At 38.8% G+C, this 25373-nt stretch overlaps 1 protein-coding gene across 2 annotated transcripts in view; it reads left to right on the forward strand.

Moving 5' to 3' along the window:
* pias2 (protein inhibitor of activated STAT, 2) overlaps nucleotides 1-25373 on the forward strand; it is a 42140-nt gene that overhangs the window by 554 nt on the left and 16213 nt on the right. Inside the window, exons 2-9 of one of the 2 annotated variants that reach the window (XM_088009188.1) lie at nucleotides 1291-1475; nucleotides 3523-3610; nucleotides 3691-3741; nucleotides 5044-5134; nucleotides 5226-5360; nucleotides 14513-14618; nucleotides 17577-17650; nucleotides 23340-23500. In XM_088009188.1, coding sequence (XP_087865314.1) covers nucleotides 1291-1475; nucleotides 3523-3610; nucleotides 3691-3741; nucleotides 5044-5134; nucleotides 5226-5360; nucleotides 14513-14618; nucleotides 17577-17650; nucleotides 23340-23500 — 891 coding nt within the window. The remainder of the gene's footprint in view (nucleotides 1-1290; nucleotides 1476-3522; nucleotides 3611-3690; nucleotides 3742-5043; nucleotides 5135-5225; nucleotides 5361-14512; nucleotides 14619-17576; nucleotides 17651-23339; nucleotides 23501-25373) is intronic. The other variant, XM_088009189.1, reaches the window with a different exon arrangement.

Below are 25373 nucleotides of genomic sequence, written 5' to 3' on the forward strand. Positions count from 1 at the left end.
GCTACAATTATGAATTAGCCCAGAAACGACAAGCTTTAATGCAAGCTTGTCGTTTCTGGGCTAAGGATGGCTACAGCGTTGCTGAAGAACGAAATGACCAATAACCATTTACTCCTCTTTGCAAACTCAGTACAAACCTCTGGGAGGGATATCGACCATTTTATCGTTTGATTTAACCGTTTAACCGCCCTGTTAAACGGTTAGGGTTAGTTTAAAAATCTAAAAAAGATATTGTTCAAAGTATTTTTTCTGGTTGGAACATCTTCTGCTTGGCTTAATCACCACGATGAGTATATAAGATGAAAATGGGTTATTTTACATAGGCGAAACCTATTTACCCCCTCGGTATACGAGGGGTTAACATATAAATATTATCTGCAAGGAAATCCTAAAACTTTACATGTGATATAGTCGTTTTCAGATTTTAAGTAGATGATCTGCAGAAATAAAATGGAGGTGCCCGAACGTATCTTTGATCACGACAGGGAAATACAGAAGGAAGCTGAAGATGGTATTGAGGTCAATTCTAATTCTGATTATAAAACAAATGATGAAAATACCAGTCATATCCAAACATGATATTCATGTAAAAAAAGCGTGAACTCCAGTGGTTTTCATCTCCAAATAAACACCAAGACAACTGCGTGCAGAGAATGTAATAAAGGTAGTGGCTTTAATATAATGGCAGCAGCTTGTGTCAAAGACATCCAGTCAGTTTTTGAGCTACTGCTGCCCAACTTAATAAAGAAATCATTCTTGAAATGTCTGATCTACAAGGAACGAGTGTTTTGATGAAAGGCATTTTCATTCATATTTCGGGAGTTCTCATTCTAGCAATATATGCCTTCCAAATAGCTAAATATGGCATAAAAAATCTGAGCAGCAGCATAAACCATAGAAGGTTTATGCTGAAGTATTTACAACTTTTGCAAGAATATTACAATTTGACTAAAATTAGGGGCTGAAGGCTTATTACTGTAAAAAGATGCTTACAAACATCTTTGATGTTGTTTCCTTCCTCTCCAGCCTGTGTTGGTAGTGTGTACCAGTTTGTTATGCTTTTAGGAAATTAGCTTTATAACTGCTACTTGAATCAGTCTTAAAACATCTGACTAAAAACTATTGAACTCTTTGTATATTGTTTTCTGGGTTTGCAATGTTTATATCTATATTTAATTTGTGAAATGTTGTTTTATGTACTTTATTTTCACTATTGTAAGCTAAGCAGGTTGTAACCGTGGTTTAGAGGACTATATATAAAATCTACTGACAACTATTCTCTGTTGGCAGGAGTCAGCACTCTAACATAAACCTCAGCCTCTTGACAGGCGAAACAGCAGTGTGGTACTGTGCCAAAACCAGCATGAACCTTCAGCAGCCTGCCCCTCTGATTCCCCCTGTCCATCCTGATGTACAGATGAAACCCCTGCCCTTTTATGATGTGCTGGATGTTCTTATCAAGCCTTCAAGTCTAGGTCTGTAATGTTTCCCAATTTTGTTAACAGCAAAAATGAGATGAGTAACTTTTTACAAGAGTTCATTGACATTTCAGTGAGTTCAGTGCACTTAAACATTACTCTTTGATTGCAGCCTTATTTATTCAGTAAAGTCTGACAAGCAATGTTACCAAGTTGTTGTTTTTTTTGTTCATGAAGGGCTTCTGGACCAGAACTGAATATGTTCACTTTCACTAATTGAAAGTGAACGTATTCAGTGTCTGTATGTACTTAAGTGTTTGGGGATCATTTCCAGGATAATAATTTATAATGTGAAAACTTAAGACCACTGTTTTTAGGGTTGGGGACAAAGTGTACATTAACTTCACGTTAAATGTTAGGAATGTACCAGTAATGATTAGGGTAAGTGGAAGGGTTAATAAATAGAGTTGATAAAGCTTTATCTTAAGTCAGTCAAGTTCTACCCTTGTGAAAAATAAATATATTAAGTATATTGAATCTTAGCATACTTGAGCATGCTTGACGCTGAAGCACGACTTCATATTTTTTAACTACAAATGATAAAAGTCAGCTCACAAGTTTTCTGTGGGATTAAGGTCCGGCCTCTCTATTACTTGAATTCTGTTTGTCTGATGATTTTGCTCGATTGCTGGTGTGTTTGGGGTCATTGTCTTGTTGAAACAAACATTTCAAGGGTATTTTCGCTTCAGCATACACCAACATGACTTCTTCCAGTATTCTGGTTTAGTCAAACTGATTCATGATCCCTGGTATGCATTAAATAGGACCAACACCATGAGAAACCTCCCCATATCATGATGCTTGAACCACCGTGCTTTATCGTCTTCAGTGTGTACTGTGGCTTGAATTCAGAGTTTGCAGGACGTCTGACAAACTGTCTGTGGCCCTTAGAACAAAAATAACAATCTTACTCTTGTCAGTCGACAAAATATTACTCCATTTCATTTTAGGCCAGTCAATGTGTTTTTTGGCAAATTGTATTTACTTCAGCACATGGATTTTTCACAACGGCACTTTGCAGGGACTTCCTGCTGGTAGCTTGGCTTCTCATTGACGTCTTCTGATTGTTGCAGAACTCGCAGCCAATCACAGATCTTCGTTGATCTTCCTGGAGCTGATTATTGGCTGAGCCTTTGCAATTTTGGTTATTCTCCGATCCATTCAATAGTTGTTTTTCTTTTTTTCCCCCTCAACATTCTGGTTTTGGCTGCCGTTTTTAAAGCATTTGATACCATTTTAGCTGAACAGCCTATCATTTTCTGCACTTCTTTATAGGTTTTCCCCTCTTTTGTTAATTTTTTGATCAAAGATAGCTCTTCTTCTGAGCAGTGTCTTGAACGACTCATGTTATTCTGTTTTTCAAGGACAAATGCACATCTAGCATATTCAGCGACAGTTGCCTTGATCCTTAAATAAGGATCACCTGTATAACACCAATGTTTTTTCACATAATCAATGACCTCACTAATTGAACTCAGCACTATTTGTTTGAACATGCCCCTGTCAGAAAATGATTGAGTTTCACAGAATCAGAAGCAAGCTCATCATGCCTGTTGGGTCTGTTGGTTTCCTAAACCTTTACTAAACCTTTTAGAAACTTGTATTTTGTATATATTTGTAATATATTTTTAAAATGTACATTATATATATATATATATATATATATTTTTTTTTTTTTTTTTTTTACAAATACAAAATGTATTTTAAATAGGATTATGCAAAGTATAATTTTAGTAATATATTTAATTAGAATTTAAAGTATAGTTTAGAAAAATACTTTTTGAAAGTGTACCATAAATAATGTATGGTACAGAAGCATACATTAGAAATTTATTTATTTTACATTTTTAATATAATTTTAATAAGTGTAGCCAGTTGATAGCATACTAAAAATGTATTTCAGAAAAATTCATATTCACATTTAAGATATACTTAAATATATTATTTTTTCACAAGGGTAATATAGTTAGAAATGCAAATGTGTCTGTATGTGTTTTGTCAAGGTACAGTAAATAGTTTTTTTGACAACAGCAATATTTTTTAGGAGCAAGTACTGCACAGAGGTACCATCAAGAAAAGTATTTTATTTTTGCATTAACACCTCAGCAAGTTCGAGAAGTATGCATATCCAGGTATGGACTGTTTGTTAAAGTTTCTTCACCAGTTGAAGAAATCATATATATTAAAATGAGTGGTTTGTTATGTTTTACAGAGACTTCCTGCCAGGTGGCAGAAGGGACTATATGGTTCAAATTCAACTAAGGTGAGCACTTAGTTGAATTTTAGTTGAATTATACAAGTAATTAATTCATATTAATTATTGACATTTAATACGAAATGACAAAAGAGATTAGCAACTTTTAAATAAATTTGGTAGCTAAAAATAATGTAAAGGTTAATATTGGTATGTTCGCTACTTTTCATAAATCCAACAAAAACTGTTGTCAGTGGTTTTTAAAGTTAAAGTCCTCCAGAAATAACGTAATGAATGAAGCTGTCCAAAAAGTAATGAAGGGAACAACAATGCCCCTTTTCACAACATGGTTTTGCAATAAGACTGTAAAGAAGGTCCCGTCATTCAGACACCTTTAGTTTGTCAGTGATTCAGCAGGTTGTATCCCATATTAACGGATGCTACACACAAGGTTGTACGATGTATATAGTTTTCAATAAAAATTAAATTCTAATATTTACATTGAGGCAGCTTGGATTAGGAAGTATTCCCCTCACTTGGCAAAACTAATAAAATAAAACCAGCATGCAACACATTGCCTGTTGGTGCAATGTGCTTTAATGCATTAATTGCACTATTGTGTACATACTCAAGTTCAAGCACATTGGTCCCGTCCTGCTCTGCAAGTCGATACTGTCTGCATTGCAATATGACAGCAACTTGTTGTAAAACGTCAGGGATTTATAACCCCTTTCAAGTTGCCAAGTAATCAATATCCAAGTTCACATTATTTACTGAATGTGTTTACACCCACTTTGCTGACTTCAAAGGTAAAACTTTTAGGGAAATGTTTTACGATCCAAGAATGACATTTTATTATTTGTAATTTACAAAGTACAATTTGTGCATTAACACTCAAAATTTCAAAGATATTTAACTTTTTGTTTTTGTGCAAAACAGATAATCTAAATGACAGTGTTTCATTTAAATTGATTAACTGTGAATCTCTTTGACAAATTTGTTCTCATACAGTAAGACAAGAACAGTCTTCATGCATTTTCATAGAAATCATCTGGATTTCCCTAGATTGAAAGCTGTTTGATAAATTGGCATAATAGTGGGGCTTGATTGTACATTATTTTAGCTAAGGTTTAATTTAAATATGTGTAGTTACAATTTAATCTACTCAACTACATTAATATGCTTGAAAATCTGCATATAAATTTAATCTGATTACAAAGCACCTTTATGGCTTTTATTGAGACTTGGCACTATATAAGCAAAATTAATTAAATTATACTGTCACTTATTGCCTGCAAACTCTCTTGACACCACCAAGCATAATATCAAGATGCGTCTAAGAAAATTTTAAATGGTTCTTTTAACTTTCAGGTTCTGCTTGGCAGAGACAAGTTGTCCACAAGATGATAATTTCCCCAACAGTCTTTGCATAAAGGTCAATGGCAAGCTCTTTCCTTTGCCTGTAAGTGCCATTTTTCCTTTAGAACAGTAAAATGTAAACCTTCCACTAAAGTATTTAATGGGGGAAAACACTAAATTTTCTATATCTTTAGGGATTTGCACCACCACCAAAAAATGGAGTTGAACAGAAGAGAACAGGAAGACCTCTTAACATTACCTCCCTTGTCAGACTTTCTTCTGCTGTGCCAAACCAGATTTCAGTGACATGGACCCAAGAAATGGGAAAGGTGAGGTTTACAATATCTTATTGAATTTAAGCAAGCTATTTAAATCAGTGGCCTCAAACTAGGGATGCACCAATCCACTTTTTTCACTTCCAATACAAATATCTGAGGTTTAGTATCCGCCAGTACCAATCCAATACAGATAAACAGTGCTAAATTGACTTAGAACCTTTTAAATTATTTGTTCAAACATTTCAAAACACAAAAGCAAAAATTCTCTTTTGCACCATGAAATATAAAAATTATCCAACAGTTTCTATCAATTGTATGCATCTGTTATTTTTATTCCTGATTAAACAATTTTAAATTAATTAAAAATAACAATAGAAGTTGATGAGTGAGCAGAGCATTATATGCAAACTAAGTCAAACAACAAAGAACAGCTTCAGTCCTACTGTTCATGGCATAAAGCTGTTCAAAATAATCAAATTGCCACATCATGTCACATCATTCTCAACAGATATGACTTGTCTTCATCTAGTTAGAAATATATATTTTTAGAAGTTTAGAAGCATCTGTCTTGATAGCTTTTTTCATGGAGTTGTCTGTGAACTCTGAGCTCTTGTGACATTAAACAATGCCTAAATGCTGGAGGGTTTCTTAGCTTTAGATTCTCTATGATAAGTAGAAAAATATAATAACTATAACATGTTGGACAATGTTTTCTTTCAGCCTGAAGAAAGCCAGACATGAATAATTATTTTATTTTAGGTGCAACAGATGTACTTCATCAGCAGGGCGCTCCACTGCTTTCTGCCATGTCACTGTCGTATTGCAGAGCACAGCTGCAGAAGTGCAACCCCAGGCAGACCTAGATCTACCGGTGGCATGCGATGTGTTGTAATAGCGTTCTAAAAACAATGAAAACTCTGCAACTCACCCCAAGAAACTGAAAAATATTCCATTTGGCATGAATTCCTCTGGTCAAGCAAGTCATTCTGTCCTAGTTTTCTTTCCACTGGCATCTTTTAAAGTTGATGTTGTAATCTCCAAAGTATGTTTTTTCTAACACGCAGCTTGAGTGATTTGTTGGAGACAGGGGCGTGGTAAAGGGGTGAAAAGTGATGACAATTCTAGGGCCCTTGACCAGCTGGGGCCTTCCACAATTTAATTATTTATATTTTGTTCATAGAAATAAAATAGAAAAAATCGGGGTCCTGTCAAATACAAAATTAATCGTATTGTATTTTCAAAGATTGTTTTTAGCAGTAAAAATTTTGTTACCCCTCCCAGACCAAAAAACACACATCCGTTTTTGCACTGAACCCTCCTGGATCTGCATGAAATGGTTCATTCCTGCTTGGAGCGCTTCACGGTGACGTATGCAGCTGCCGTCAGTAGAAGCTGCAGCTGAATACAGTTGTCATGAAACAACTGTGGCAGTTACTATGCTGCTAAGAAAAGTTATAAAATCAGGTTTTCAAAAACAAAATAGAGAGAGGGAGAGAGAGAAAAAGTCAAGAGTGTTAATTTATAACCCAGTTTTTCTCCAAGAGAGGTGTGAGATTATCAACCATTTAGCATAATTAGCTTAGCTACAGACTACTGTTTGCCTCCTTTTCACTAGCATTTAGTGGATTAAGGAAAAAAATTACCAACATATTCATATATTTAACTTGTCTCTGTGCCTTTTACCACTTAACAACAGGTGAGTCAGTCAGCAGCAGCTCTAACCCACATCCCTCCTGACCCATCCTCTCCTGAGTGAAATTAAGGCTGCAGTATGTCACTTTTATATAATTTTTTTTTCACATATTTTTTAAAGCTGTCATTATGTTGTGACAATATGGTATGAGAAGTAATCTGTGAAAAATCTATTTCCTCTGCTTTCTCCCAGGATTCTCTAGAAACAACCAGCCAGTGGCAGGAGAGTTTTAGTGCTGTCAATCACAATCTCATGTGGTGCTGCTCATCTTTCCTCTCCCTCAATTTGTGCCGTGCTGCAGCTAGCATAGCACAGAGCTGTGCAGATTGAAACTGTGAATGCTCAGTTTAGTTGGATAGCTACCAATGATGGCATGTTTCTTGTAATGATGAGTTGTTTCTACCCCATTAGCACGTTTAGCAGTGAGTGAATGAGGCTAATTGACAGTGCTAAGAGCGTCCTACTAGTTCTGATTGGTTGTTTTGGTCAGAACGGTGCATTACTTTAACCAGTAATAGTAATTCAGGAAGGAGGTGAAGGAGATTGTTTTCACAGATTAACTGTCTCATAACGAACTGCTATGACATCGTGATAACTTTAACAAATATGGAGAAAACATATTTTTTATTAGTTATATACTGCAGCTTGAATAAAATGCAATTACATAGCATTTTTGAGAAGTCAGGATTGCTTTATGTATATTTTGCAAGTTGCTTTTGTCTCTCCCCATGTTGCTCATGGGGAGAGACATTTCAGTAATCTAAAGCTAACAGAAAAAAATTAAACAACCTACTTGCATACTGGATGTGGACTGCTGGATATAAAATTCATGAGCAGTAAATATTGTGCTAATTATCAGTATTGAACCAAAGAAAGCAGCCTTTAAAATTGTGACGCTTTTTATGGGTCAAATGAACTCAAAAAATTGTAACAGCAGCTGTGCGGGGGGGCACAGTCTAATTTTTTGTCAGGTGGCCCAAGATTCCTGGCGACACCCCTGGTTGGAGATACTAATGAGCCATGTGCTTACTTCATACTTGCAACTTATTGTCCACAACCAAAACAAAAGTGAGTGAATAGCCAATAAAAGTCAGTATGATCATCACCTCTATGTTTTCCCATCATATCTACGGAAACAGAGCAGTCAGGGGTTAGTGCTATGACAGTAAACCCACCACCAGTGTTGGTTTTTCACAATAAAGTACACTTTAACATTTCTTGATATTAAAATCAATTTCAAACTCTGATTATGGTTAGCATAAGTGTGGAAATACAAGCTATATAAATGTATAATGTATCTCATATGCTTTACATAGTTTTAACAAATAATTTTAAAAATTAAAGCTTCAAGCATCCTCGAACAGCCCTCACAAATCAGTGCTGCACCGACCTCATGGCGGCCACAGGTGGTGCAGCAATGCCACTCGCTCGCCACCATTGATGCTCTTGCACTGTTCCTGCACCCGTCTACTGGGCGATGCACATCAATGTGTTCAGCAGTGCTTCCTTAGCATACACAAAACAAATCTGGTGTAGATTGGCTGATTTAGTAAGGAGATATAGTTGATGGAATAACATAGGGGATGCAGTGCAGTCAAATTACAATTTAATGTTATTGGGCTCTTTAGAGGTTCATGAAGGTCAATTGTAAAAAATTTGGTCCAAATCAGATGATGCATGTATGATTTAGAGATTACCGTATGCATATGGCAAGGGATTGAAATTTGCCATTCAGCCACGCCCACATGGTTCAGCCACCAGCCAGTGTTGACAGAGATCATTATCTTGCCATTTTATGTCACTTGGCACAGGTTTAAACCTATATGAATCAAAGATTAAAAGTAAGACATACAGCAGAAAAAATATGCGACTTCCTGTAGGGCTATAAGATGATATCAATTAACCATGTGAATGTGATAAGGGCTGATTGGTAATGAGACATAGAAAGTCTGATGCAGCTCTAACCTTGTGTGTGGACGTTATTGCACCTTGATGTTTTGTGGCCAATATTCATGGCGAATAGTCAGATTTTGACACTTGATCATTTAAAATATTCCAGAGGGCACTGTAGAGAAATTAGGCCACACCCACCAAATATTGGACTGCCTTCCTGTTGGGGGTTGGACAAGGATCGATCCCAGTGAATTTGGTGCAACTCGGCAGAAATATGTGGAATTTAGAGCCAAACGTATGGCAACAGCGTCACCTGTGAATTTTGCCATGCCACCATGGCCACGCCCTCCACCGAAAAGTCATTGTGCTTTAAAGCAAGTGAGACTAACTAGATATCTATCTTCTAACACCAGATCATCTTGATTAGGTCAAGGGGGTCAGAGATGGTTGATTGGATCGTCAGGCATCCAACCAGGATCATTCATGCCAAGTTTGGTGCCAATTGACCTTTTTATTTGAAAGTTATACCATTTGGTTTGCTTTGGCGAGTACTCCAAGTTCGCCGCTTCCCCACGCACCCTGAACATATACAAAAACTGAATTTTTTTGATAACTTTTAAAGCTCCACGTCTTAACTGCATTTTGACCAAGAATGAAACCGATGGAACAAAATCCCTGGGATGAGTTTGTTAAAGTTCAGTGTGAGTAAAAGTGAAAAATGGCCAAAATGTGCCCTTTGATCCAAAATGGCTGCCTCCCTGTGCATTTTAGGGGGTACCTCCAAGAGACTTTTTGTCTTGATTTGAGGGGACCTACCTTCGTACCGAGTTTAAGTTCTCTACGACCTACGGGCTGTTCTATCTCACGTTAGGGGGCGCTGTAGAGCAGTTTGGCCACACCCACTTGTGATTCCACAAGAATTCAAAAATTTTAGTTGGGGTACATCTTTGGGTAAATTTTGGTGAGTTTTTGAATATGTTAAAGGCTCCAAACAGCCATTTGACGGAAAAATAATGAGAAGTCCTGCGATTCCATTAGGCCTTCGCAGTGTTTCACTGCTTGGGCCTAATAAACCTGCTCTTTAGGGTCAGCACATTGTCACCAATGCCTGATCTAGATTTCTTCTCAATATCTGGACCGATACAGATATCACCGGATTGGTGCATCTCTACCTCAAACTCCAGTCCTCAAGGGCTGGAGTTGGATAGGGTAAGGGTTAGGGTTAGTTGCAGGCCAGGCCCCTCAACTTTTAGATGTATTTTCTTCAATATACAATATTTGTGCATTAGCACAACTTTGTAGAGAATGCTAGTGAGGCAGTTTCACCAATTCAAGTGTGTGGACAAGAGACACCTCTTAAAGTTGCAGGACGTTTGCACTTGAGGACTAAAATTTTAGACTACAGATTTAAATGATATTGTGAAGTACTTTTGAGTACCGTATTTTCTGGACTATAAGGCGCACCTAAAAGCCTTAAATTTTCTCAAAAATCAGCAGTGCGCCTTATGTGTGCACTGAATTCCAAAATCTGTCCTTGACACAGAGACGTAAAGTGTACAGTACATACGCCAGCAGCACTAAACCAATCAGAGAATTGTTTTCCGAGTTCTGCAGCATACGCCTCCAGTAAAAACCAGATAGGTTTTTAAACGCATCGCTGTCCCTGTTCGTCTGCTACTTTTTCACTGCTACTGTGAAAAAGGAAGTGAAGCAAAGTAATTCGGGGTTTGCCGTCATTCCGGGAGGATTAACAAAAGAACTCCAACCGCTGGACATTGGTGTAAACGGGGCGTTCAAAAAGAAGTTGCGAGCGGCGTGGGAGTGATGGATGACAGACTGCGAACACACGTTTACTAAGACGGGGAGGCAGCGCCGGGCGAGTTACGCCACCATGTCTGAATGGATTATGGATCCCTGGGCTAATGTATCTGCCTTAACTGTTGTCCGAGTTTTCGCGAAAGCTGGCATCATTGCTGAACAGCCACCTGGCAACGAGTCTGACTCCAACAATGATGAGAGGGAACCTGGCATATTTGATGGCGAAATTGCCCAGCTGTTCAATTCAGATACAAAAGAGGAGGACTTTGATGGATTTGTGGAAGAAGAATAAAAAATAACATGAGTGTATTGTTACATAGTAGAATAAAGTTCAATTTAACTTAATGTTTTGTTTCTGTTACCTTTTTTTGGTTGACTGTATGTTTTAACATGCGTCTTATAATCCGATGCGCCTTATGTATGGGCTAAATACAGAAATGGACGCCATAATTGAGAGTGCGCCTTATAATCTGGTGTGCCTTATAGTCCAGAAAATACGGTACCTACTGTTAGGGCTGAAACAATTCCTCGAATGATTCGAGTACCTCGATTATTGAAATTCCTTGAGGAAAACTAATCTGCCTCGAAGCTTTGAAGCTTGATTATGGACTTATGAAAGACGTGTGTCGCTGAAGCACATCACATCACAGCTGCACCACTTCTGTCTCCAACCACACATTCAGACTTCCCTACAGAAATTGCAGTCAGTACTCCACAAAAGGCCATTGCTATTAGTTTTTCTTTATCTTCCTGTGTGTTTTCATGAGCTTTTAAGAATTCTGAAAAAAATATATATATATCTCAGAATATGGACTATTTTATATCACTCTAATAATGTATTTTACGATCTACTGCGATTAAGCACATTTTCAGTTATCTGACAAATTGTCATTGCTTACTTTTTTCCAACTATAGTTTGAAGTGACATTTAACCGAACAGTCACAAATGAGGAAAATGTATTTTAGTACAGCAATTTATATGCATCATATTTATAATCTATTTATATCTATTGATCTGTAGATCAGAAGTTTTAATTTAAAGAAATTACAGAGATCAAAGGGTCAAAGCTCATTTCAAATCAAGTCTCCAAGTCAAATTCAAAGCGTTATAAAATCGCTTTTAACTTCAAACCTTATGGAGTTAAATGTAACATGAAGAATAAGATTAAAAAATAAATATAAAATAAATGCTCCTAAAACATAGACAAGCCATATTAGCAACAGTTAAACAAAATTTTGAAATGACAATGTATGATTGTTTTAATAATTGATTTGTGTGTTACTGCTGCGAATAAGTATTTGAACACCTGCCAATCAGCAAAAACTCTGGCCCACTTTTTAGTCCGCCTCTAAAAAGTCCATCTTCAGCCCACTTATTATTCTAAATTAGAAACACCTGTTTGAGGTTGTTAGCTACATAAAGACTCCTGTCCATGGAAAGGGCTACGGGGCAATTGCCAAGCAGCCTGGCGAAAAAAGATCTGTTGGAGCAATTATTGGAAAATGGAAGAAGCTAAATGTGATTGTCAATCTACCTCTGACTGGGCCTCCATGCAAGATCTCACCTCGTGGAGTATCAATGATCCTAAGAAAGGGAAGGAGGTTCTTCCTTAAAATATCGCAATACATGGCCCTGGTCTTCCTCTCCTTAATATAGTGCAGTCGTCCTGCCCCATCTGCAGAAAAACACCTCCAAAGCATGATGCTTCCACCCCCATGCTTCACAGTAGGGGTGGTGTTTTTGGGATAGTACTCCTCATTCTTCGTCCTCCAAACACAGCGAGTGGAATTAAGTGGATTTTATGTATGTCACGACACCATGCACACTACAACATACAACATATGTACAATGTGTGGGGTTGGTATAAGAAAAGATCACTATGTTTGAGAGCACAACAGCATTTATTTTTATCCTGATTTTTTCCTCAACTCTTCTCTGTGGAGGTCTGCCATCTCTCTGATGCCCGCCCAGGTGGCTGCTTCCTCCTGAAGGAGATCCACCCTGAAGTTCTGGTGTCACTCATAAACAACGGAACTTCTCTTCATCATCCACCATCATGTCAAACGTGTGTCCCCTTCTTCTGATCCCTGGGGAAGAGTAATCAAATGTCATAGCAGATGTATGTAGATCAAAAACAGACATACCAATGTGGATATGTTATAAACACACAGAGAATTACTTAAATTAAAACATCCATATTACTTTATGTGCAAACATACATGCTTATCATTGACAGACATACACAATTATAACTAACTGGAATAACTATGTGCAAATTAAAAGAACAAACATAAATAATTACTTACCATGTAAGTATTTGACATACACAGATATACAATCACAGAAATACCACCCTTGTTTCGTTCAAGTTTCTTCATTTTAATTTCTGGTACAGCTACTACAATAACAGAAATAGCTCATAACATTAATTATAGACTTGATATCAAAGCATGTTCCATGTCGTGTCATTAAAGCGTCTCCTCCAAGCTGCCCCGAGAGATTCACAGCGTATCTACGGCAGTGTGATGGATCTCATCAAGCGAGCCTCTGGTCGGGTTTTGCGCTGATTCTGGCCAGTTTTTTTCAGCAGGCATTCAAAGTTTCAGTTTTCATCTCCTGAATGACCAATGTGTATTACTTATATTTAAATACCGTAACATTACTGGCACATAGGTAGAGAAGAACCACAGAGACTGTTTAGCCAATCAGGACACAGAACACAATGCACTGTGAAAAAAAACTGCACAAAAAGATCCGTGAAGTAGCGAGACCGCGAAAGGTGAACCACGTTATAGCGAGGGATGACTGTAACTCATTTTGTTTTATTTTGATCATGTGGGGGGCTGGTTGACTGATCAAATAAAGAGTAAAACTTTGATCATACCACCTGATTTAATATTTAGAAATGGTCATCAGACTGACAAAAATAGAAATTTATGTGGAAATTATTGTATTTTACAAAATAACTAAAGAGCAAAGAACATTTATACATAAATCTTACCTTTGTTTTTTCCAAGAGACAGTGATACAATAAATAATTTGTGTTTTTGTACAGTAAAAATTTAAATTACTTGCCTAAAAATATAATTTTGGGGGATTTAGATGGAAAAATAAAAAACAGTGTCACTTAAATTATACAACTAGCTAAAGTTCTTCTTTTAAATTGTGTATTTTAAGTGTATTGATTTATTTATTGGGCAATTTATTCAGTTTAGTTAAAGTCAAACTTTATCCCCACAGGGGCACATTGAACATAGACAATAATATATACAATATAAAATAAGTAAAACAGAGAGCAGTATGAATTAGCAAGGAGCATATGTGCATTGAGGAAGGTAAGTTCTTTTATGCAACTGAAGCCCTGTGGAATGGTGCACAGTATGCTTTTATATGTATGTGGGGTGGGCATGTAAGGTGTGAATGCATATATGTTGGGAGGGGAGATGTTTATGTGTATATATGAATGTACAAATATATTTCTACTTTTGTTTTTGTCAATGTCAGTACTTCATTCTTTATACTCCTAGTATTCAGCGAACATTTTCAAAATAACACAATTCCTGAACAGGAGCACCTAGTTTACATACTTTAGATCAACATTAGATTATTTTTCTTCTTTTGCTCTTTCCTTTGGTTTGTTATTTTGTTTGTGTTTCCTTTTAACTCCTGTAAAGCTCTTTGAATTACCTTGTTGAAGAAAATGTGCTACATAAATAAAAATTACCTTACCTTCACTGTTACTCCTTCAACAGGACATTACAGTTTAAAGAATAATATTTTTGTTTTTTTATTTTTTAGACTTATTCTCTCTCTGTGTACCTTGTGAGGCAACTGACATCACCATTGCTCCTGCAGAGACTGAGGATGAAGGGAATCAGAAGCCCAGACCACTCCAGGGCCCTAAGTAAAAATTTTAATTGTTGCATTAGTTTCATAAGATATACTACGTTTTTTTTTTGGTGAAGATGGTTTTTTTAGTGATTGGTTCTCAATCCTGGCCCCCCAGGACCTTCTGTCCTGTTTTTCTAGGTTTTTGCATGCTTGCTAAAGGACCCTTGCTTCATACAGAGAATCTGGACCCTCAGCTATTGATAAACTATTGGATGCTGGAGGTGTGGACTTTGTTGAGTTCTAAAATTTTATTCGGAATGTGTCTACTGTAAACAACCAAACAACAATAAAAAGATAATTGCCAAGCTGAATAAGATGGCGGTTTAATATAAATTCAGTATTTGGAGGCACGAATGGTTTTATTCACTTGCTAGTTTGGTAATAGTTTCCCATTATCAAACTAGAGGCAAAGTACAATTCTTAAATGGCATAGAAAATGGAGGTCTTCATTCATAGCTTTTTCTTCTATTCTATGATTGGCCTGGTTGATATTCTACCAATTTCTACCGGAGAAATTGGTAGAATTTCACCAGTCAATTCTGCTGGAGAAATTCCCAGACAGGTTTTCTCTCCACGGGAGAAAGATCAGACAGAGGGAGAAAAGAATCAAGGGAAGGCATTGGCCAGGCTAAGTGTTATCCTGTTGAGACGTACCTAACTTAAATGGAAGGACAATTTACATGCTTTTGCTGCACTCAGCAAAAGCATTACCTGAAGGGGTAATATAATCATTTGCATGAGGTATGCTGGAGCAGAGACACGTCTTTTCTTTTTTTTTTAAAGGTTTTATTGGCTCTAGAGGCCTTTATGTGAAAGTGGTCAGACAGGAAAGTGGGCAATGAGAGAGGGGGAAGACATGCGGCACAGGTCACCAGGCCAGGACTTGAACCTGCGACAGCCGTGTCGAGGACTAAGGCCTCATCACGTGGGTTGTGCTCTACCCTTGTGCCACCACAGCATCCCAAGAATAGACGCATCTAAATATGAAGGACACTATTTTGAGTGAATTTAGATTTCTTTCCGAGACCAAAGTCTGTATACAATTGCACAACTTTTGAGACCTTTAAAGTTACATTGCCTTGTCAAAGTATTTGGCCCTCTTGAACTTTTCAACCTATTGCCGCTTTTCAGGCTTCAAACGTCCATCCATCCATCCATTTTTTGTACACTCTTATCCCTTAGTGTGGTCAGGAGGGCTGGTGGTGCCTATCTCTAACTAACGTTCCGGGTGAGAGGCGGGGTCACCCTGGACAGGTCGCCAGTCTCTCACAGGTTTCACACATAAAGATCTAAAATGTTTATTATTTTGTCAACAAGTGAGACACAATTGTGAGGTGGAACAAAATTTATTGGATATTTTAAACTTTTTTAACAAATAAAAACCTGCAAAGTGGGGCGTGCAATATTATTCGGCCCCCTTACTGTCAGTGCAGCAAACTCACGAAAGAAGTTCAGTGAGGATATCTGAATGACACAGCAAACATGGAAGAAGGAGCTCTGGTCAGATAAAACCAAAATCAAACTTTTGGCGCAAAAGCAACACAGCTCATCACCCTGAACACTCCATCCCCACTGTCAAACATGGTGGTGGCAGCATCATGGTTTGGGCCTGCTTTTCTTCAGCAGGGACAGGGAAGATGGACGGAGCCAAATACAGGACCATTCTGGAAGAAAACCTGTTGTAGTCTGCAAAAGACCTGAGACTGGGACTGAGATTTATCTTCCATCAAGACAATGATCCCAAACATAAAGCAAAATCTACAACGGAATGGTTCACAAATAAACGTATCCAGATGTTAGAATGGCCAAGTCAAAGTCCAGACCTGAATCCAATCAAGGATTTGTGAAAAAAGCTGAAAACTGCCTTTCACAAGAGCTATCCAATAAATTTTGTTCCACCTCACGACTGTGTTCCACTTCTAGTTGATTCTTCTAAAAAGAATAAAAATTTTAGGTCATTATGTTTGAAGCCTGAAAAGTGGCAAAAGTTTGAAAAGTTCAAGGGGGCCGAATACTTTTGCAAGACACTGTACATATGTGGTCCTACTACCAATCAAAAACAGATTTGTCTGTCAGATTTAGTATGGCTTACGCTGGCATTACCTTCCTATGCATTCTGCTTTATTCAAATTTTGCTTTACAGCACAGTCTTCGCATTGGAGAATGGTTGTTTACAGTGCAAGCAATTTCAGGTAAACAATGCGAACTGCATGCATATATATACACATATCACAAACAAATCTTAGTGATTGAGTAACATTTAAAACCACAGAATCCACGGTTCCAGGAAACAATCGTTTGTCAATAGCGGAGTCCAGACTGTATGCAGCAAAAAGCAGAGGACAAGGGGCTGTTTTTTTTTACCAGACTACGTGTAGTAAGAAGAAGTTATACTTTTGCTTGTTGTCAGGAATAGTCACTCTGATAATGAAAAATTAAAGGGGAGGTATTATGTATTTTAAAGCCACATAGTGCCATTTTATATTGCAATCAAATAAAACTATCTTCAACTGTTAAAATTAGGTAGATAGATAGATAGATAGATACTTTATTAAATTGTAATTTTCATCTCCCACACAGCACTGTTGGGTATACATCAAATACTGAAAAACATTAAATTTTTTTAGACATAAAAAAACATTTAACAAAATGTTTAAACAAACAGTCCCCCTGTTTCTGTTGTACTCCTGTTACTACTCCTTCCCAACCCCAATGAGGAGGTGACGAGTTTAATTACACGAGGGACAAAAGAGTGTGTGTGTGTGTGTGTGTGTGTATGTATGTATGTATGTATGTATGTATGTGTATATGTATATATATATATGGCATATAAGTGGGTTGTTATTGTTATATTTGTTTTTTAACTGAGTTTGTTGTTGTGATTATAAGAAATGGTATTGTTAATTTTGATTTTTGTTTCATAAGCAAATATTACTTTACTTTGTAATATGTTCTTCCTTCTTTGTTTCAGTTAAGGAGAAGCTAACAGCAGATCCAGACAGTGAGATTGCCACAACAAGTCTTCGGGTGTCACTCATGTGTCCGGTAATTTAAGCATTTGTATAAATTGACACTATAAAAATACAAGATAACACAGTTGTTTGGACACCAAAATAGTTAAAGGAAATACTTGTATCAGTACAAAAAAAGTTATTTTATTTTTCTTTGTTGAAACTGTATTACACTCAATATAAGGAAAGTAACATTTCTATCTCGAATGGGAACTGAGACTCTCAGAATTCCCTACATACACACATTCACTAGTCACTTTATTAGGTACACCTGCTCTTTAACACAAATGTTGAATCAGCCGATCACATGGCAGCAACTTAATGCATGTAGACATGCATGTTTAAATTGTTTTTAGCTGTAAAAATTTAATGTTACCCCTCCCAGACCTAAAAGCACACATCCATATTTGCACTGAACTCCCCCCGTATCTGCGTTAAATGGTTCATTCCTGCTTAGCATGCTTGACGGTGACGTTTTCAGCAGCAGTCAGTACAAGACAAGAACGACTGTGGCAGTAACTATGCTGCCTAGAAAAATAATAGTCAAGTTTTCAAAAAAATAGAAAGATAAGAGAGAGAAAAAGACAAGAGTGTCCATTTGCAACAGTTTTTCTCCGAGAGGTGAGTAGACTGTGTGAGATTATCAACCATTTAGCATAGTTGGCTTAGCTACAGACTACTGTTTGCCTCCATAGCTTTTAATGAATTAAGGAAAAGAAATACCAAGATATTCATATATTTAACTTGTCCCTGTACATTTTACCACACTTGACAACAGGTGAGTCAGTCAGAGGCAGCTCTAATCCCCGATACCAACATAAACCACTTACCCCCGTCCCAGTGAAAATGGTGAGCAACACTGTGTTCAATGACAACGTAGTTAGCATTATTCCAGGAAATCATCGGGATTTCTCTGTGTCTTCTCTTTTTACAATTAGACAACAAAAACAATGCATTTGTTGCTGATAGAAATTCACTCAATCTTTATAAAATGATGATAAAAAAACAGCCTCCTGACTGGTCTGCAGCCAGGCCAAACAGTTTTACCTTAGCTTGCATTTAAATTACAGATATATGTTGCCACGTCCATCCTGACCCGTCCTCTACCTAAGTGAAATTAAAGCTGCAGTATGTAACGTTTATAAAAAATATTGTTTTACATATTTGTTTGAACTGTCATTGTGTTGTGATGGTGTGACATGAGAGATAATTTGTGAAAAGATTATTCTGATTGGTTGTTTTTGGTCAGAACGGTGCATTTATAGCTAACAGTAGTTCAGGGAGGAGGTGGAGGAGATTAATTGTTTTCACGGATTATCTCTGTCATAAATTGTCACGACATTGGGACAACTTTAGCAAATATAGAGAAAACATTTTTTATTAAAGTTACATACTGCAGCTTGAATAAAATGCAACTACATAGCATTTTTTTTAGAAGTTTGGATTATTTTATGTATATTTTGCACGTTGTCTGTGACTGTTGCAAGTGGGAAGAGACATTTCAATGAGATAAAACTAATAATAAAAAAAAGTAAGCAACCTATTTGCATGCAGTATGTGGACTTTTGCATGTAAAATTCACTAGCAGTAAATATTTTGCTAGTATTAATATTGGACCAAGGAAAGCAAGGCAGTTGTCAGCCTTTAAAATTGTGATGCTTTTGATGGGTCAGATAGACTCAAGAAACAGTAACAGCAGCTGCGAAGGGGGGGGGGGCCCAATCTAATCTTTTGTCATGGGGCCCAAGATTTCTGGCGGTGCCTCTGCGCACATGCCTTGTTGATGCCAGAGGTCGGAGGAGAATGGCCAGACTAGTTTGAGCTGATAGAACGGCAACAGTAACCCAAATAATCACTTGTTACAACCGAGGTATGCAGAAGAGCATCTCTGACTTCTGTCAGCTAAGAACAGGAAACTGAGGCTACAATTCACACAGGCTCACCAAAATCGGACAATAGAAGATTGGAAAAGCTTTGCCTGGTCTGATGAGTCTCGATTTCTGCTGCAACATTCAGATGGTACGGTCAGAATTTGGGGTCAACAACAAGAAAGCCTGGATCCATCCTGCCTTGTATCAACGGTTTAGGCTGGTGATGGTGGTGCAATGGTGTGGGGGATATTTTCCTGCCACACTTTGGGCCCATTAGTACCAATTGAGCATCGTGTCAATGACACAGCCTACCTGAGTGGTGGTGTTGTTATTTTTGCTGACCATCCCTTTACACATAGTGTACCATCTTCTGATGGATACTTCCAGTAGGATAATGCTTCATCTCATCAAGCGCGAATCATCTCAGACTGGTTTCTCGAACATGACTATGGAGCCACTTGCTCACCCTTAATGAGTTTAAGTCTTTTTTGCAGCACCCCAGAACACCACTGCATTGAAGATGGAACTAACCACTGACTAATGAAACATGAAGAGCATCCTACTGCAGATATTAAAGGACATGGGCTTGCATACAAAGTTTGCTTATGGCCTTTTTGACCCCTTATGACGGAAACCAACTTTGGATCTGGCGTTCCCTCGCCCGGACGTGGGTCACCAGGACCCCACTCTGGAGGGCCTGGCTCCAGGTGTATGATGTCAAACACCTGGTGACCGGGCTTTTACCATGAAGCCTGGCCGGGCTCAGCCCGAAAAGGAGACGTGGGTCCCCCTTCCAATGGGCTCACCACCTGTCGGAGGGGCCAAAGGGGTCGGGTGCAGTGTGTTACAGGCGGCAGCCGAGGGAGGGGACCCTGGCGGTCTGATCCTCGGCTGCAGAAGCTGGCTCTTGGGACGTGGAACCCAGGGTGAGGGTCTGCTGGGAACGTCTGGCGGAATCCCCTGTGTGATGGAGCTTTAACATTGAGTCTGAGTGGACCATGTTCCGTGCCTCCATTGCCGAGGCGGCTTGTCGGAGCTGCGGCTGCAAGGTTGTTGGTGCCTGTCGCAGCGGCAACCCTCGAACCCGTTGGTGGACACCTTTGGTGAAGGATGCTGCCAAGCTGAAGAAGGAGTCCTATCGGGCCTTTTTGGCCTGTGGGACTCCAGAAGCAGCCTATGGGTACCGGCGGGCAAAGCGGCATGCGGCTCGGGTGGTCGCTGAGGCAAAAACTCGGGTGTGGGAGGAGTTTGGAGAGGCCATGGAAAAAGACTTCCGTACGGCTTCGAGGCGATTCTGGTCCACCATCCGGCGTCTCGGGAGGGGGAAGCAGTGCAACACCAAGACTGTTTATAGTGGGGATGGTGTGCTGCTGACCTCAACTCGGGACTTTGTGGGCTGGTGGGCAGAATACTTCAAAGATCTCCTCAATCCCTCCAAAATGCTTTCTGTGGAGGAAGCTGAGCCTGGGGTTGGGCTTTCCAATCTCTGGGGATGTGGTTGCCGAGGTGGTCAAAAAGCTCCTCGGTGGCAGGGCCCCGGGTGTGGACGAGATCCGCCCGGAGTTCCTTAAGGCTCTGGATGTTGTAGGGTTGTGTTGGCTCACGCGACTGCAATATCGCATGGATATCGGGGGCAGTTCCCCTGGATTGGCAGACTGGGGTGGTGGTCCCCCTGTTCAGAAAGGGGGACCGGAGGGTGTACTCCAATTACATGGGGGGTCACACTCTTAAGCCTCCCTGGTAAGGTCTATTCAGGGGTCCTGAAGAGGAGGGTCCGCTGGATAGTCAAACCTCGGATTCAGGAAGAGCAGTGTGGTTTTTGCCCTGGTCATGGAACACTGGACCAGCTCTACACCCTCAGCAGGGTCCTGGAGGGTGCATGGGAGTTCGCCCAACCAGTCTACATGTGTTTTGTGGACTTGGAGATGGCGTTTGACCGTGTTGAACACCTGAAGCGGCCGGGATGAGACTTAGTGCCTCCAAATCCGAGGCCATGGTCTTGAGCCGGAAAAGGGTAGAGTGCCTTCTCCAGGTCAGAGGAGTCGTCCTGCCTCAAGTGGAGGAGTTTAAGTATCTGGGGATCTTGTTCACGAATGAAGGAAGAAGGGAGCGGGAAATCGACAGGCGGATTAGCGCAGCGTCTGCCGTGAAATGGGCGCTGTACTGGTCCATCGTGGTGAAGAGAGCTGAGTCAAAAAGTGAAGCTCTCAATTTACTGGTCGATCTACGTTCCCACCCTCATCTATGGTCATGAGCTTTGGGTCATGACCGAAAGAACAAGATCACGGATACAAGCAGCCGAAATGGGTTTCCTCCGCAGGGTGGCTGGGCTCTCGCTTAGAGATAGGGTGAGAAGCTCAGTCATCCAGGAGGGACTCAGAGTAGAGCCGCTGCTCCTCCACGTCGAGAGGAGCCAGTTGAGGTGGTAAGAATGCCTCCTGGACGCCTCCCTGGTGAGGTGTTTTGGGCACGTCCCACCAGGAAGAGGCCTCGGGGAAGACCCAGGACATGCTGGAGGGACTGTCTCTCGGCTGGCCTGGGAATGCCTTGGGATTTCCCTGGAGGAGCTGGAAGATGTGGCTGGGGAGAGGAAAGTCAGGGCCTCCCTTCTGAAGCTGCTGCCCCCACGACCCGACCCCGGATAAGGGGAAGAAAATGGATGGATGGATATGGCCTTTTTGTAGAGTATGTCATCATTCATGGCCCACTGCAACTTCCAGTCCAAGTCAACACAGAGCTACTAGTGGGATTGAACCTGCTCCACTTCTGCTCCTGAAATGGAGACTGGGGGCTAAGAATTTTTATTATGGCAGAAACTGATGACCATTTCCTTGGTCTTGTCTACTTTTAACTGGAGTTGGTTCTCTCAGCACCATGGCAGAAAATCATCCACCAAAGTCCTGTACTCCACCTCCAGTCCCTCTCAACACACTATTATAGCCATGTCTTCTGAGTAGTTATTCAGATTGCACAGTTTGGAACAGTACTTAAAGTCCACAGTGTCGGTGGTGAATAGTACAGTTCCCCAGGAGCTCCGTTTTTACATAACAGATGGTTATAACCTCACAAACTGTCAGATAGTCAAGGATCCAGGTGATACGTGATGCAGCCACATCCATTTTTTGAGCTTCTCACGTATTAATTCTGGCTGGAAGGCTGATGAGAATCAACCTTCAACAAAGATAAAGTATCAGGTATATCAGAGGAGGAATAGACCTTCTGCAGGAGATGTATAAATTGCAAAGGGTCCTGGGTTTCACCCACCTGTGTCTTTGGGTGCGCCCATATCATCATCTCCATAACCTTCATGATATAAGAGGTCAGAGCGATGTGTTTATGGTCTATAGTGCTTTAGGAAATGCTTCCTTTGGCACTGACCTGACCCAAACATAGTGCACAAATGTAGCTATTGGTAAAAAAAAATTCCACAATTTTACTAAATAACTTGTTCTATATCCAAATAGAAAATTACAACCATAAGTTTTTTAAAACTTGGAATCAGAGTTTTCCAGACCAAAAGTTTAACCAAACCTTCAAGTACCTAGAATATTATACGTTTTTGCATGAATGGGAATGACGGATTTCATTGTAAAGCGTCTTTGAGTGTTCTAAGAAAGGATTATATATCTGATTATCTTTCATCAAAAATAAACATGCTTTTGTTCTCATTGCATTTATGACATGAACACAATAACATTTAGCTTTTCTGTTTGTTAGGTTTCATATTTAAGTTACTCAATCATTTTAGGTACAGCTGTCTTGTTTTTTGGTCAAACCGAACAAAGTATAATACATTAAAGCAAGTATTTTTGTTCATGTTTTGATTTAATTTATTTTATCTGTTGTTTTAAGCTGGGTAAGATGCGACTGACAGTCCCGTGCAGAGCTGTGACATGCTCTCATCTACAGTGCTTTGATGCTGCCCTCTACCTGCAGATGAATGAAAAGAAACCTACCTGGATCTGTCCTGTGTGTGACAAGAAAGCTGATTATGAGAATCTCATTATTGATGGGTTTGTAAAATCATGTTACTTTAATTAGTTACACATCTTAAAATTCTGAAATTTAATTTGTTTTCAAGGTCTGAGTAGGTCAGTGAAATATACATATGTTTATAGACTTCTTTAACTTTGACTCTCTAAGTAACTATTTGAACAGCTATAAAAATACAGAAAGATTTTTTATGGGGGTTTCAAATAAATTACACATGGTATGTATTCTTATTTCACCATAATACGCTTAAGATTTCCATCATCATTTTAGGTGTAGCCGTCTTGTTTTTTGGTCATTTCTGGCTGGTAAGCCCCACAGATGGATACATTTTGAGGTTACAGGGATAGCTGTTGCTTAGGGCATCAAACAGATGCCTTTACTGACACTAACTATCTTTAACTACCTTTAAGGTTGTATATGTTTAAGACAATTTTTAAAGTATACTGTAAATGTAAAGCGAGTCTTCATTTTATTTATTAGAAAGGGATCAAGATTTCCTAAGAAATGTAAAATTTTCTATGTAAGTATATGGAAGTTTGACATGAAAACTAGCAAATGCATCTCTTTTAATACTTATAGTGGTTTGAAATGAGCACAAAACCTTTACTCTTTTAATGTAGCCTCTTGCCAATAGTCACCCCGCTATTGCCAACTTTCTTGCTATATTAAGCAACATTTCAGATAAAAAAAAAACAATCGGTATTGGCCAAAATCAAAATTGGCAGGTTAGGCTTTTTAAAGATCATAATTGGTGATTGGCCAGAAAATTGCAATCGGTGCAGCCCTACTTAAGATGGAATACATACACAAATATTCATGATGTATTTTGATTAAATTAATACTCTGGCATAATTTCAATAACAAAAAATGTAATTTATACCAGGCAAGTCTTTCTCACCTGAGAATGTGGACCAGTACTGGGCTGATTCTGAGCCTTGAAACAATTTTAGCAGTGCTCCAGGAGAAGTTTCACATAACTTAGAAGTTGATTAAAAAATAAGGTTTGTTTTAGTCACATAAATTATGAGCAGCAAACAACATATTGCCAACTACAGCTGAGAGTAGCTCACTGATATATTAATGCAGTAGCCATGTAACCTGTTGTAAAAAAAACATTTTTGTTCAAAACATGTCAGTGATTGAGAACTTATAATTGTTATCAAACATATCAAAAAATATTGATATTGTCCTAAATATTTGAGGTTTTTCTTGGCTTAAAAACAGTGTTGTTTTTAAGCCAAGAAAAACCTCAAATATTTAGGACAAACCAGGAGAATCAACTCATTTTAAGTTAAAATTCAGTTTCACACAAATACAAACATTCTAGCATAAATGTTTAGATGTTGAACTGGACTGTTCAAGATTGCTGTTGAGCAACATTTCTATTAGCAGCTTCACAAATCTTTTTGGTAAACATTACATTACCAAGAGACATGCAAACATACCTCTATCTTGGCCTTTGTTAACTATTCTCTCTTTCTTTTCTCTCTCCATGAAGGATAAATCCTTTTTTATGACATTGTTTTGCTAATTTATCTTCCACCGGTGCCTTGTAGGTTTGGATACACATTTCACATTGCACAGCAGCTCATGTTACTGGTGAAGCTTGACCTACCACAACCACCAAGAACCACCCAAGAGCAATTTATTTTTTCTTAGTGTCCATATAAGAAATGACATACATTATCAAATATATATTATTGTAAAAATAAAACACAACCTTATCAAGAAATTGTGTTTTTGTTAATATAGTCACATAGAAGTCATTACTAAAAAAAAACCCCAAAAATAATTTCCCCTTAGGGTGCCCCCAAGTGGCCTCGGAGCCCCAAGTGACTGCTTAGTTTGCTTTTGCCTTGGGCCTGCCCTGTAGTGGAGGATGGTTGTTTACAG

The sequence above is a fragment of the Poecilia mexicana genome, unplaced genomic scaffold (genome assembly GCF_051168715.1).
Source record: "Poecilia mexicana isolate PSO_F unplaced genomic scaffold, ASM5116871v1 scaffold_9, whole genome shotgun sequence".
Lineage (NCBI taxonomy): Eukaryota > Metazoa > Chordata > Actinopteri > Cyprinodontiformes > Poeciliidae > Poecilia > Poecilia mexicana.